The sequence below is a fragment of the Mugil cephalus genome, chromosome 7, assembly GCF_022458985.1.
Source record: "Mugil cephalus isolate CIBA_MC_2020 chromosome 7, CIBA_Mcephalus_1.1, whole genome shotgun sequence".
Classification (NCBI taxonomy): domain Eukaryota; kingdom Metazoa; phylum Chordata; class Actinopteri; order Mugiliformes; family Mugilidae; genus Mugil; species Mugil cephalus.
The window spans coordinates 9395022-9410939 of NC_061776.1; the positions used below are offsets into that span (position 1 = coordinate 9395022).

The 15918-nt window shown below is 41.3% G+C and overlaps 1 protein-coding gene across 1 annotated transcript; it reads right to left on the reverse strand.

Moving 5' to 3' along the window:
* Nucleotides 1–332: 332 nt before the first annotated feature.
* On the reverse strand, nt 333–15429 carry acss2l (acyl-CoA synthetase short chain family member 2 like). Its single transcript, XM_047588837.1, has 18 exons — nt 15140–15429; nt 14800–14995; nt 12303–12394; nt 11319–11422; nt 9439–9511; nt 8741–8816; nt 7644–7728; nt 7146–7283; nt 5335–5505; nt 5097–5230; nt 4397–4529; nt 4253–4309; nt 3342–3422; nt 2657–2765; nt 2454–2522; nt 2129–2305; nt 945–1019; nt 333–858 (listed from the first exon to the last, which is right to left on the reverse strand). Exons 1-18 carry the CDS (start codon nt 15261–15263, stop codon nt 731–733), a joined length of 2022 nt encoding a protein of 673 aa, XP_047444793.1. The 5' UTR covers nt 15264–15429; the 3' UTR covers nt 333–730.
* Nucleotides 15430–15918: the final 489 nt, after the last annotated feature.

Sequence of the window (15918 nt, forward strand, 5' to 3'; positions counted from 1 at the left end):
ACTGATGCTCGTAATTTCAAAAGATGGCACTGCCCTTACGATAAAACAGCCTTTTTTCATTTTTTTTTGTGGTCTCCCGTAATCGTTGCCCCCCTGCTGCACAGATCATATCATCAAAGCCGCAAATGTGTGTGTGTGCGGTGTGCGCCCTGCATCATTCACAACAAAAGGTAGAGAGCCTCAGCAGCAGCAGCATTTAAAATAAATAAATGAATGAATGAAAAGGCTTTTACAGCCAAACGTCAGGCAGCAGCTGCAGAGGGCGATTCCTACCACATGAGGGCATTAATCCACCGCCGTGCTTAGAGGTTAAAAGAACAAAAGCAACCGTTAGGATTCAACACAATTTATTCTCAGGTCATGAAAACATATAACCGATTTAAAATATACATCATACATATCACATCATCATCATCTATATTCATCAAGAAACACTCACTTCTTCCTCCATGCATGTGTGTGACGTTTTTTGGCCCAAACGCAAACCACCAGCAGCCTCATATCAGAACATGTACACAAATATTATCGCTACCTTCTATTTTAGTTCCCTTCACACACGATAAAAACCGTAACCTAGACGCCTCAGCTGCATTATGTTTTTCTGATCCCAGCCCTGTCAAAGAATGCCCAACAATCAGTCAGATGCTGATCCAGAATTAACAGTTGTGTGATTGTCTGCATATGTGTTGCATATATTAGAAAAGAGATGTAGAGACGAAGGAGGTTTTGTTCAGGGCGCGGCTTCGCATCTGTGGCTGAACAGCACCTCCACCACCTTGGGGTCGGCCAGCGTGGAGAGGTCGCCCATGTCCTTCTCGTTACGGGCGATCTGCCGCAGGATTCGCCTCATGATCTTACCTGAAAGAGGAGGGAGAGAGACGGTCGTTGCAGACGAGGGGGAGGAGGAGGACGCTGAGTTAAAAAGGAGTCGTTGAGTAAATCACCTGAGCGGGTTTTAGGGAGCGCCGGGGCGTTTTGAATGAAGTCCGGTGTGGCGATTGGTCCGATTCTTTCTCTCACTGAGAAGAGAAAACAGGAATCAATCCCAGACTAAAATGTGGCCTCAATGTGGAAGATGTTTTTTAACTGTGTACACATTGCACCGATCAGGCATAACATTTTGACCACCTTCCTAATAATGTGCAGGTCTCCATTGTGACTCAAAAACAGTTGTGACTCATCAGAGAATGGACATGCATCTGGAGAATCAACAGCCTCTCCTTCACGTGCCGGTTCCATCTCACTTCAAGATAGAAACCGGCTGATTGGTGTTAATGAAGATCTGCTCCAAAATCATTGGACACCCTGTAAGATCCCTCTCCACAGTCAAGAGTCAGGAATCCAGCAGGATGCTTTTAGTAGTGGAGGGGTCTCTGTGGATCATCCTACAGATACTTGATCAGTTTGGGATCTAGTGAATTTGGAGGCCAGGTCAACACCTTGTTCTGTTCTTCATGTTTTCTAAGTTGTTTTTTATGTGTCTGTGTCAGGCTGCATCCTGCTGGGGATGGCTGCTTCCATCAGGGAGTGTCATTACTATGGGTGTGGGTTCCTGGTCTGGTCTAGGTGAGTGGTACATGTCTAAGTAACATCCACATGCAACTTGCACAAATTCATGCTGCTTTGTTGCCATTTTTATTAAGATTTCAACTTTATTTACCTCTTTTTTATCTTCATTCTTAACTATACTATTTATTTACTTAGTATCTATGTAGTTACTATGGGACATAGTCTGGGACCTGAGTACATAATATTATTCAATCTCATGCTTCTGTACGGTTGCAAATGACAAATAAAAATTCTTGAATCCTTGAATGCCAGGTCCAAAAGTTACAAAAATATTGTATCGTCACAAGATGGTCGATGTTTTTAACTTCTCCTGTCAGTGGTCATAATGTTATGACTGATCGGTGTACACACTGTCCACATATGGACGGGCTATAGATACTATGATATAAGACAGGGCATATAATAATAATGCTGTACTAGATAATAATAGATATAATGGATAATAGATTGTGGTCATCATTTCATACAAAATACAACTGAGACTAGCATTAAATTAACTGAAACTAAAAATCCACTCAGAACAAATCGTTTCCTGTAACCCCGATTCAAAGAGCCTCACCCAGTCTCTTGAGCTCGTCCACCAGCGTGCGGTTGAACTCCCTGCTGTGTTTTAGCGTGACAAAGCAGTAGAGACACTCTCCCTTCACCTTGTGAGGACGACTCACCACTGCAGCCTCGGCCACAGCCTGGTGCACCGTCAGAGCCGCCTCCACCTCCGCTGTGCTCATCAGGTGTCCTGGAGGAGAAAGAAAAAAAAAAACGATGAGAACGCCCTTTACGGAGAAGTGTTTACATTTTGAAGTTGCATAACAGACTAAAAATATCTATTGTTGCTTTATGTTTTTTTTTAAAAAAAGGTTTCCAGTGACATCACAGCGCGGTACCTGACACATTCAGCATGTCGTCTATTCTCCCTGTGATCCAGTAATAGCCGTCTTTATCCCGCCTGCAGCCTGCAAGAAAAGAAAGCAAGTTGCATAACCCCCCCCCCTCAATTTTTTTTTCACCCACTTGAGAGGGACTCTGGTATTTGAGCAAGAAAATCGAGGTGTACACTTATGGTACTGAAATGTTTTGTGTGCCTCACCGTCACCAGTCACATAAAAGCCTGGAAACTTCTTGAAGTAGGTGTTCTCGAAACGCTCGTGGTTTTGGAACACGGTGCGCATTATTCCTGGCCAGGGCCGCCTGAACACCTGCACCAAACCCAAAGAATACACACAAAAAAAAATAGAAGCGTTACCCCCAGTTCAGTGAAATTAAACAGAATTTTACACTACTGGCCAAAAGTTTGGAATAAGATCAAATTTGTACATAAAAGATCATAGTTTCACTGGTAAACTTAGCATCAAAATAAACATTAATATTATATAAAGAGTAACTTATCAGAAGATATTTGTATAATTCTATAATTAGCAGGTATTTGAGTTTTTCTTGCTTCTTCAAAGTAATCTCCTCTGGCTTTAACAGCAGCACATTTATTCAGCAATGGTCCGATAACATTAACATACGACTAAAAAACGGTTCATATCAATAAAAGCAAAGTCTGATCATGCAGTAAATACATCCCAAAATATATATTACTATAACTGCTTGTTAAGAAAGGCATTGTGAACAGAAACTTGAAGTTGCTTCCAAACTTTTGGCCTGTAGTATATATAGATCTCGAAAAATAATTACAAGCAAGCCAAGGGGGATAAAAGAATTTAAAATAATAATAAAAACAAAACAAAAGAGGTCAAACTAGTTGGTTGAACTGAAGGGAAACTCACCAGATAACCCTCGGCCTCTCCTTCCAGTTCCTCTCCGTGCTCGTTGAGGATCGTCGGCTCCACTCCAAAGAAAGGAAAGGTCTGAAATTGGAGGATTTTTTTTTATTTCAGTGATTCATAACCTGGATCACAGTAAAGAATATCTCAAATGTCCTTAAAACAAAACCCACAAAGTAAAGAAGCTACTGTATATCCTAAACATACAATCAGCTGAGAGGCAGGGGTTTTTCAGGCATGGAGAGATTAAGTAGTTACCCCCTACCTATTATATGTGTTCTATATTAAACTCAGCCTAATGCTATTTATAAATATACATTATTATTATCATATTGCATATTAAATATTAAGCTATTCAAATAATACACAGACTTAAATATTATTTTTTATTTCAAACATATGCAACACTATGGCAGCAGTAACGTCTTCTGCCTCCATTTATCCCTTTACTAAAAAATGTTTTATTCATGTTAATGTGTATTTAAAGATATTTAGATTTATGGGGGAAAAGTAAAAAAAAAAAAAAAACCCTGCAGTACCTCCATGGACCCCCTAGGGGTCACGGACCCCCTGTTGAAGACCTATGAGCTGAGACGACTGAATTTCCCACTGTGAACTTGCACCAGTGTCGTTATATTTAAGTATTTATGAGCTCTGGAGCTCTGGAGACTTCAATGGGATTTCTGGGGATCGTTTATAAGCCTCATGGCACCAAGACTGATCACAGTTACTAAATGAAGTGATATAATATCTGGAGTTAAGAAGATTCAAGATTGAAAAAAAAGCTAAATCTGTTAATGTTTTACAGATAACTTCTACGAAATTATGGCCCAAAGTTACATTAATTCTTCTTTGGGAGTCTTTTCCTGCAACCCCATGAATTTAAATATGAATATGAAGGAGATGTCTCTTACAGCGGAGCCTGGTTTCAGCGGCGTGGCTGCAGGTAGAGGAGTCAAGACATGACCTCCCTGCAAAGAAACAGAAAAAACTTCATCTTGAGATAAAGAATAAACATCACCCATCGTCTCAAACTTGATAACGTGTGTGTTTATTACCGTCTCTGTCTGCCAGAAAGTGTCGACCACGGGACACCTGCCCTGACCGACCACCCCGTGGTACCACTGCCACGCCTCCGGATTGATCGGCTCGCCCACAGTTCCCAGAATCCTCAGGCTGGAGAGGTCGTACCTGACGAATGTAAGAAATTATTATCCCTCAGATAACTCGTACTGGGTCTTCATGCTGTTACTGAGGTCCTGGGTATCAAGGTTTCACCTCAGCATAGCACAAAGACTGGAAACAGGAGGAAACAGCTAGGAATGACTCATGAGAGAATGGACATGGGCCTTCTGAGGGGGTCTGGTTACAGGATGTTGTTAGTGGGGGGTCTTTGGGTAATAAAGGGGTGAATTTGGAGACATTTTTCATGTTTTTTGAGTTGTTCTTGAACCATTTTTATGTGTGTCTGTGTCAGGCTGCTGGGGATGTCTGCTGCCATCAATAAGTGTCATTGCTATGGGGTGGGGGTGCCTGGTCTGGTCTAGTTGGGCGCTACATGTCTAAGCAACATTCACATGAATGAATGCCAGGTCCAAAAGTTTCCCAGCAGAACATTAAATTGTCACAAGGTGTTATTAACGTCTCCTGTCAGCGGTCATAATGTTGTGGCTGATCAGTGTAGGTGGGGTATGTAAATATTGCATAAGAAGAAACTCGTGTCCACCTCGTCAAAACGTTTCTCATGCATCCACTTACTTCTGCAGCGGTTCCCGTCCGTACTTCATCAGCAGGCGGATGGCCGTGGGAGCTGTGTAGAACTTGGTCACTTTATACTTTTCAATTATCTCCCAGAAGCGACCGACGTGAGGGTGGACTGGGATTCCTTCAAACTGGAAAAAGGAAAAAAAAGTATAACACATGGAAGTTTCTGCTCCAGCTACAGGCACTGATGATTAAATTCACCCTCCCTTTAACCGATGTCGACTCGACTCACCAGAACACTTGTGGCACCGTTGGCGAGGGGGCCGTAGGTGATGTAGGAGTGGCCGGTGATCCAGCCGATGTCGGCTGTGCACCAGTAGACGTCGTCGTGGTGATGGTCGAAAACGTACTTGAAGGTCAGCGACGTGTAGAGCAGATATCCAGCAATGGTGTGGAGGACGCCCTGTGCAGGACACAAAGGGCAGGAAGTTGAAGGGATGGAGGAGATTACGGGTTACTGGACGTCCCTCCGAGAACGAAAAGACGAGAAGAAAACTGGTCTGGGAGGCTGCCAAGAGGCCTACAGCAACATTAAAGGAAGTGCAGGAATTTCTGGAAAGTACTGGCTGAGTAGTACATGTGACAACAATCTCCTTCAGATTCGTCAGATGTCTGGGCCGCGGGGTAGGATGGCAACACGGACTTCTTTTCCTGACCACATTTGGCAAAAAAAAAAACTCATTTGAAGTTCTCTCACAAACATGTGGGGAGATGTGGTATGATCTCAAGAAACCAAGGTTGAACTTTTTGGGCATAAAGGTTTGCAGAAAAAATACCCAAAAAATACACGAAGCATGGAGGTGGCAGCATCATGCTTTGGAGATGTTTTTCTTGCGTTGGTCCTGATTCGTTATTTTTGGTGGAGCAGATTATGAGATTATGAACAATTCTATATACCAGTGAGTTTTGATACAAAATCTTTGTACTTCTGCTAGGAAAAAACTGGAAATGTAGAGGAACTTTATCATTCCACACGACAACGACCCAAAGTTTTTTTTAATGGCTCAGTCAGAGCCTTGACCTGGCTCTGATTGAAAATCTGTTGGGGGCGATCTGAAGAGGGCTGTGCACAGACGATGCCCTCGTAATCTGAGAGATTTGGAGTGTTTTTTTTGCAAAGGAGGATGGGCAGATATTGAAAAGATGTACGTTAGTGATGTGTGGATCGATATAGAAATATCGATACTTCCGATACCAGGTCTTTATGCTCTAAAATCGATTCTCAAATCAAAATATCGATGCTTTTGGTACTTCCGTCATTTGAAACACGATTTGAAACAGCATTTTCACATATTTTGTATGATTTTGTCCTCTGTTTGGTTTTCTTTTGTTGTGTTAGCTCTGTTCTGTAGTGAATGAGGCCAAAACCTCAATATACTTAAGAGTTTACAATAAATAAATAAATTGATGTCTTGTATTCTTTATGAAGCTATGATTTGAAATACACTACTTTGTTCTAGGTTTACCACACACATTTATGGTGTATTTACACAAAGTATCATTATCAGTATCGCCGATATCAGCCTCAGTTTCACTCAGTAAGATATCGGAAAGAAAACCGGTGGTATCAAACAACATTAGGTGCGTCAACAATTTTAGTTTTACTCCTAAATGTGGAATAAAACAGACTTCTTGTATCCACCGTATGTCGAGGGGACACTAGGGAATCGACTTCATTTTGGAGACACAATGTAAGCAATTCAATTTTATACTGAGCATCCTCTTAAATAATGGAAACATGTCTGAGAGAAACAAGACATAGAAAGGATTTCATATTGTTAGATGTTGTGTTCTGCACGAAAACACAAAATTAAATAAAATAATATAAATGCTGTTACGGCGCTTGCAGAGGACTGATAACTTTCTAGCATTCATGCCTCTTAACACTGGAAATAAAACCATTAACTCTCAATATTTCCCTACAGGTAGCAAGGCTGGCACGGTTAACATCATTACAGGATTTTAATTCTTTTTTTTATGAACTACTATACTATCTACTATAAGAAGAAAACATAAGAAAACATAAAAATCCCTGCGTGTCACCTTGGGTTTGCCAGTGGAGCCGCTGGTGTAGAGGATGAACAGCGGGTCCTCAGCGTCCAGCCACTCAGGTTCACACTCTTCAGGTGAGTCTCTCATCACCTCATCCCACCAGATGTCACACTCCGAGTCCCAGGGGGTCTGAAAGAAGCAGGAGCACATCCAACACATCAGCCCTCTCATTACAGCTGCTCACAAAAGTGTGCCAAAAAAATAAAAAAAACTGGCAGCAACACAAGAGGCCAAGTTTTAGAGTATTTGTGCCTTTTTATTTCTGGTGCATTTACTTCTACTATATGACAATGCACTTTCAGTCAGTCCTGTCCTTTCTTAAATTCACATAAAACATGCAGCTTTTTGTGTAGTTAAGGTGAAGCATTGTATAACATTTCATTGTTGGAATTTGATTCAAATGTAAATATTTGATTCTACTTTACACTGTTATATTTAGTTTAGACGTTTAAAATCTCCCAACCGTCTTATTCTTAAAAACATGTGTACCTGTAGTTTATTGCATGTAGCTCCGCTTTTCGTCCTCAGTGCGTGGTGCTTGATGACGAGGCATTTGGTGACACTAGACGACGCACTGTGAGGAAACAAAAATAACATTATTATTATTATTATTATTATTATATTTACAGTTTAGTTTTATGAGCATTATTTCTCATTTTTTCTGCATTTTAATCAACTGCGATTCCCAATCTTAGTTATGTCAGTAAAAGTAGATGATAGAGTGAAATATGGAGAAAATACAAGAGCTGTGAATTTCTGTAAAAAGTTCAGTGTTTAGTATTTAAGTATTTATAGTATTTAAAGGTAAAACATACATGGCCACATCTTTACCCCTCGTACTCATAACCCTTCAGAGCGTGCCGTGCTTCTTACATCCCTCCTAGGCTCGTGTTGCCATGGGAGACGAGCAGCTTGGGCATCCCTGATGAATCTAAGTGCTCCACGTTGCCCGGCAACCTCGTAACGTGAAATCCCGGCAGCGTGGGGTTTTTTTTGTTTTGTTTTTTTTTTCGCCATCTCTGATAACAGCTGATTACACTGCATGCAATCTCGTGTTCCAGTGAGTCCTGTTACCAGCAGTGCTGGGCTGTCAGGGCCAGCAAAACCTTCTCTGCTGGCCTAACCTTTATCCCTTTTCAATATTTTCCCATTAATATTATTAAATTATTCCTAATAGGCTGTGTTTTTCATGTTATGGCTGGTCTGTCTCTCAGCTGTGGTGCTTCTGGCAGTGTAACTTTTGCATCATCCGATCACATTTCAGCCGTCATGCGTTGCAGGAGTCAAAGGAATCTGTCTGGGCCTTCACAATTAAAGCTGCAGGCGGCTGAAGCTTGAAATACGTCTTATTGACATTCACGTCACTATATGAGATACCAGAGATACGTTGCAGTGGCCAGTTTCATTGCAAATCCGTATGATGTTGATAGTTTCCATAACAGTGGCATCGTGACAATCGTATTAAGACATGTTTTGAATGAGGTTGGAGGTGGAAAATGCACGCTGATTACCATTATGCGGCTAGAGTAAATAAAAAGAGAGGCTGCTGGGAAGAGTTGGGTGATGGTGGTTGGGGTGGGACTCACTTTTCCCTGCACTTCTCCAGAGCCTCGTCTGCAATCTGCTTCAGGTTGATCAGCTTCTCTCCTCTGTAAACACCATCTGCATATAGATAGATTTCATCATTTTGCATTCAATATAAAGCTATTCAAATAATACATGTTCAAATTTCCAACATGCATACATACATTTAACTTTAAACATAGCTAAATGTAGTAGGTACAGTGAATCATCATAGTTGAGTAATGGGTGCTAGCTGCACTGTTAGCTTCCATATTGCAGCATGAGTTTGAATTTCACCTGGGAACTGAATATTCTCGCCAATTGTGGGGAACCTGACAGAGCCAGTAATATGTGGCCTCGTGATTGGCTCAGCAGCGATAGGGGTGGGGCCTACTGTGTACAGGAGGCTTAGATTGACAGGTCTAGTGTGGTGCTCTGTGTGACAAAAGTGTGCAGCTGAAGCAGCTCCTGTATTGCTGAATGATTGAAGTGCTGTCTGACAAATAACCTCGATTTATCCCTTCACTAAAATATGTTGGATTCACATCAGTGTGAGTTTAAACATGTTTAAATTTTGGGGGTAAAATTAGAAAAATATATAAAAAAAGTCTAATCAACCAAAGATTTTCCGACTCCCTCCTGCAGTACCTGTGCAGACCCCATAGGGGTCGCAGACCCCCTGTTGAAGACCTATGGTCTAACGCTTCAGTGCTGGACGTACCTGCCGTCACCAGTACGCAGCTCTGTGCATCCATGATCCTCTCACACAGAGACTCGGAGGAGAAACCTGCGAACTGAACACGAAAAGAGAACCACATGTATAAATACGTATTTTATGTATTAACACAGACCAAATTATGTCACATAACAGTTGGTGAATACATTTTTAACCACTAGAAGGCAAATCTGACGTATTAACTTGTTAACGGCTAGCTATTTAGCTGTTTCTGGTCACCTGATGGTTTTATGACCAGTATTCACCCTGGAAGTATTTGTGTTTTTGGTCTCCATCAGCTAATCGTGAAAATATGTTATGTAAAAATGTTCTCCATGTAGTTTAAGTTTAGTTTAATATTGGGATATTTCACAAACCAAATGTTATCTGAGTGAAGTTGAACCCTAAAAATATTTCTAGGACAGAGCTAGCTCAAAATAAAATACCGCCAATGCTCCATCTGGGTTGACGAAAAGCTCTGAGCTCACCATAAGCTTGGTAGATTAGTTTCTAGGAACAGAAGTCCTGAAAATTATTTTTTGCAGTTTGGACTTTATGTTTGTGTCATATCTTAGACCGATCAACTGTGTCAGTCGTTCCCAGAGGAAGACCCCACAAATATGACATAAGTTCACTTTATATTTTCCACATCATCATTACAACAAACAATATTTTTGCTTTTAGCCTAACTCTTATATGTTGCTTCAAGCAAAACAAAAATCTACAATGTGCTACTTTTAAAACTGAAAGTACATTTTAGTCGAGCTGAAGGTAAAAATAAGAACGCATCTTTTTTTTTTTTTTTTCTGGGACACAAAGTAACAGTGTAGTGTGTGTAGTTATGTTTAAGAAGCAACAGACACAGTGATGGTGCATGCTGTTCCCTCTAGTTGCCATTTATAGATGAGTAACCTCGTTTAATCTCACATAATGAGTCAGACTTCTATTAATTGCTCTTTTATATGATCGGCGTGTGCGTCCCCTGCCAGCCGCTTCTTGTCCGGCCAAGGTTAATAGTTCGCGGAGCATAAAGTTTCACTGTTGATGGCAGCTTTCTCAGTCAGGTCACTGAGGACTCAGCAAAATGTCACTGACTCTGGACTCAGCATGACAGGCGCTGGCTGTCCCCGGTTGGCTCCATGTATGATTGGATTTTATGCCAAACAGTCACATGAGAATCCAGCAGACTGGCAGCGTCCCAGAGATCATCGTGTTTCTAAGTCTTGATGATGTCTAATATAGTAAAAACTCAAGAGTTGGACGACAGACAACCATGACCAGGCACAGGCAAGGTCGCTTACACTCAAGTCTGCCAAAAACAGGCCTTTGTAAGTCATAAAAAGATCCCCTCTTGGAGCCGGTGCCTGGAGATATTTCTAACAGGGACACTAACCTTTGCGTGGAAGAGCAAGGTTAAATATCTAAAATAGGGTTGGCTTGCTTGCAAAATTACACCGACTCTGATTCCCACCCAAGCTGGAAGCTGCCAGTAAATGTCTGACCCACATATTCGGTGCAGGTGCTGTCAGCGTGCACACAGAATACAGCTGATAAGTGTTGGATCTGGAGCTGGGTCAGTCTGCACCGACGGAGGAAAGAGTTTCAGCTGAAGGTTTTTTTATATGTTGCTGTGGAAATGAGGTCAGAGCAGCAAACGCTGACAACGTATATGTGTGCAAAATTGGAAACTGGAGGTAAAAGAAGACCAGCATTTTCTAGTATTAGTATAAAACAATGTGACTGATTCCTGCAAATAATGACTCTATGTCAGTGGAAGAAAGTTTTTGAACTGTAGTAACTCTCACATCCAACTTGGACTTGATCTAAAATGGTACATTTTAAATCCCGCAAAGCTGGTGAATGAAGTGCTTCATCAAAGTGCTCACCACAACTGAGTGGATGGCTCCTATCCTGGCACAGGCCAGCATGGTGTAGACGAGCTCCGGGATCATGGGCAGGTAGATGGACACCCGGTCTCCCTTCTTCACACCTTGATAAAAAGACACAGGCGTTTATGATCTTCTAATTTTGAAGGGTGAAATTCCAAGACCATATACACCCCGGGTCATGTCTCCACTCAGGTCCAACAATGGTAGTGATGTCGGACTCGGGCCAGGTGATGTACTGCATGATCGCATAGTGTATGGATCTATATCTGTTGAGCTATGACATGCGTCATAATCGTCACGGAAAACATCAGCCAAGCTCATGTCCTTGGCCGTAGATGACAGTTTTGCATATGTTACTGATTACTGGCTAGTGGATTAATAGAGGGACGTACACCGATCAGACATAACATTATGACCACCTTCCTAATATTGTATAGGTTTTCTTTGTGCCTCCATAAAAGCTGTGTCTCATCAGAGAATAGAGAAGGTCCATCTGAGGGTGTCCTGTGTGTGGCAACGGGATGTTGTTGGTGGGGGGTCTTTAGGTCCTATGGGTTGAGGGGAAGTTCCTCTGTGGATCATCCCACAAGAAGGTTAATCAGTTTGGAATCTTGTGCTGTCCTCCATGTTTTTTCTTGTTTTCTACAGAAATCCTACTAGGGATCCTACTAGGGCTGCTCAATGAGTGCCATTGCTGTGGGGTGGGGGTGTCTGGTCTGGTCTGGTCTGGTCTAGGTGGGTGCTACATCTCTAAGCAACATCCACATGAATGCCACATTTGTAGGGTTATTGATTTAAATTCCCCTACATCCATGGCTAAACTTCCCCTAAACTGACTGACCACTGCTCACTGCTCTTTCTGTGTACAAATCAATGGGTTAAAAGCATGTTTCCCCAACATAGGATCAAATGAGAGGTTTGTTAATTAACATCATTTGGATGTTTAATTGTCTGTAGATGGGAATGACCTCAGGTTCTCACCCATTTGCTTGAGCACATTGGCGCAGCGGCAGACCTGGCTCAGCAGCTGGCGGTACGTGATGGTCATGTGATGGTCAGGTGAGTTTCCTTCCCTGAGAAGATGATGCACAAGACAAGAAACACTATCAAATCTGTAACTGCATTTCAAAAACCCGTAGATTCTGTATCAGGTCAATATGTGTCAATAAGAAGCTGCGCCACACCGGTCATTTTATTCCAGAGTCATCGAGCCTTCTTTGAGTTCTGCGAGTTCACAGGGGAGATAACCTGTTCCTGGTGCTAGTGGGTCTATATTAGGTTTGGATGCTTGTCAGGACATTTTTTGGAAGACTACATGGCAGTGTGAGACACAGGCCAGCAGATAGTGTGGTAAGAAGCCTGCGGTATGGGAGAGAAGCCAAAGCACTGCAACAACCTGGCACCAACCTTATCACCGGGCTGGGAATGGTGAAATAATGGACTGCAATGATGAAACTCTGCAATCATACATGTAACAGCTATTGATTTAACACTAAGTGCTAAAAACCCTCTGCTCAGTGCCAGGAGTCTTTAATCTCCTACTTCTCTGAGTCTTCTGGGAAATGTTTATCAGGGCAAACGAAAATCATGCATGGAGTTCCCCAGGGCTCAATACTCGCACCTTTTTAGTTCAACTTTTAATACATTATTCTGTTAATTTAAATTACAAAATAATATTTCCTATGGTTATTTTTAAAAGGTGTGTTAAGCAAAAATGTGTCAAAAACCTTACATTTCAATAAGAATTTAAGTAGAATTTAAAATAGAATTTGAAGTAGAATTTAAAATAGAATTTTTTTTTAATCTGAAAACTAAAACCCAGACGTTTAAACATATATACAACAACATGACAGATGAAACGTGATTTAGAGACAAACAATGTTTAAAAACCTACTCCACGCCTTATGACTACTGTAATAAGATTTTCTCAAGTGTTTCTAAAAAAAAGCTCTTTGACAGCTGTCGCTTATTCAAAACTGTCCTACTTAAGTCTTAAAGACATAAGCTGAGAACTTTACTCCAGTTCTCAGTCTTTGCACTGTTTAAATTTATTTCTTTTTGTCATTTATAAACTACTTCATGGTTTAGTGTGACTTCTTTGTAGATCCAAACATGTTGAAGCTTCTTTTAGCTGCAGATACTTTAATTACAAAATATCTGTATTGACAGCACACTAGTTCAATGTAGAAAATATAATGCATGATTACCACTACTTTGTAATGTTTTCATAGATATATAAAAAAAAAAAAAAATTTTTTTTTCTGTCCTACAGCTTTGACCTCATTGTCTTATTGGGTTTATTGTCTGCACACTGTGATATCACATTGCCTATGAAACCTATAGTCAGATAATGTAAACTCGTAAAAAAAAAAGATGTCAGCTCTCTTTCATTAATTTAACAGGACATTTTAAAACAGCTGATTTCAGTTTGTCATGAATACTTTGACACACAATGGTTCTTCTTTCATCGTATGCACAGAATCCACAGATGAAACTGAACCAATTTGCACATTGAACGCTTAAGAAAAATTAGTTGAAACCTGAAAAAATCATGTTTATTAAACCCCTACTATGGAACTCTTTCTCTCTACTTTTACTTTGACAGCTTTTATTTGTCGGTTTGAATTGTTAATTGAGTGCAGCTTTGCAGACAGCACTGCTAAAGTGTTTTTATAACATCTTTGTATTAGTGGCAGTAACAAGTGATTAGAAAATATATTTCACTGTCTATATATTTGCAGTGTTGTACCACTGAAGACTGTTTTGCAAATTATGTTTAGAAAAGGCATGAATCCTTCAGGTGTTTAACTGGTGGTCAAAACAAGCCATGTGCTCGCTGATAACTTGTACATCGACTATATTCTCCTTGTACGGTGTGCTGGAAGCGCCACGGCGATCCCCCGAGCAGACATATTATATAAGTGTTTGTTCCATAGTGCAGACAGCATGAAGACAGCGGTGAGGGTGATGATGCCAATGAGCCCAGTTCCACTGAACCCCTATACCGCTGAGCTTGCAGGACAACTATTTTGTGTTTGCTAAGCGTCTTCAGTTGACAGGACAAATATGCACTGTAATGTAATGGCTAAACAACATATAGTGTAGCCTTTATGGTGACTTGTGTAGGAGCGTCTGTGTAGGAAGCAGTTTAGTTTGTTTTTTTTAGTTCTGAAAATCTGAAATCAGATTTGTTTGGCTCTGAATTGATTTTAGGAGAAGATTCGAATTGAAGCTGGTTTCTGTATTGTACCAGATACCGGGACATTTTGCAAAACCTCCTGGTAAATGTCTTCCTTTGATTCTGACATGAGGAACTTTGAGGTGCTGACACTTTGTTGTTACTGACCAAGGTTTGTTTTGGTGCGTTGTGTCGACACAGGGGACACAGATACTGACTGGAATACCTCACATAGCTCTGGACAGTACGTCCAATCCAAGCCATCATTCATTGGGGGGAGGGGAGGGGGTTGCTGCTTACCAATAATAGGCAACCTTTTCACCGAGGTTCCCCTCCATCACATGCCTGTCCAAGACATTGTAGCACATGTTGGTCTTGGCTCCATCCATGCATTTGACATATATGCTCCCCTGTTTCACATCAAAGTTGTACTGCAGAACTGGTCCGGTGGCTGGCTTCTTCCAAAAAAACTTATCAGCAATCTCCTTCCAGAAGGCTAAAACACAGTGACACTTTTTGTTACAGTTGCACGCTCTGGATGAGGATCATTAGACAAAGAGATATTGTTATAGAGGCAGGGTAGGAAATGCAAGGACATGCTGCAAACGCTGCACTAAAAATACAGACGTGATTGACCTACCTTCTGGATTCTCAAGAGACTTCCTGTATAATGCCAGATACGAGCTAAAATCAGCCACATGAGCATCCTTCTGCAAGTCACTAGGAGGGTAGTACATTGTGTCCTGGGATTCGGGAACAACCATTGTTGCAGGACAGATGCAGACAGGCCTATATCATCTGAGGGTGAGTCGGAAAATTGGTTAACCTGGAGCCACTGTTGATCTGCCTGGCTTCTCCTGAGTAACGTAAGAACACTACAAGGCCTCCTGTGCAGGAGCAACACATTTCAGCATGCATAAAGACCCACCCCTAATCCCTGATCTGCAGGCTCCAGCTCGGTCTGCTTAGTGTCAGGGGAGCCAATCGCCTCACAGGGTACGGCACTCCCACTTTTTCATTGGATGAGCCTCCCCTGGCCTGCTGATCACATTATGTATCCAAGCGAGGGGTGGGTGGAGGATGAGGAGGTGGCGCAGTGTTATGAATGGCAGGGATTCGTGGAGGTTTGATTTGAGAGGGCGAGTGATAAGTGCACCCACAAAAATAAATAAATAAATAATAGAGATGGGATGTAACAGTTGTTTACTGAGAGAAAGCAAATAAAGTAATTCATATTCAAGATTTTTCTTTATTGTAGGAAACTGAAGTCACATAACATTCTTTACATATATTTTCTAATTTCATATGTGTTTATTTATTTGCTTGGATATGTTTAATGATCTAACTCAACTAAGTAGTAATAACACAAGTAACAGCTCATACAACATTATAATTGATAACTGTTTGGTCGAGGCTTAG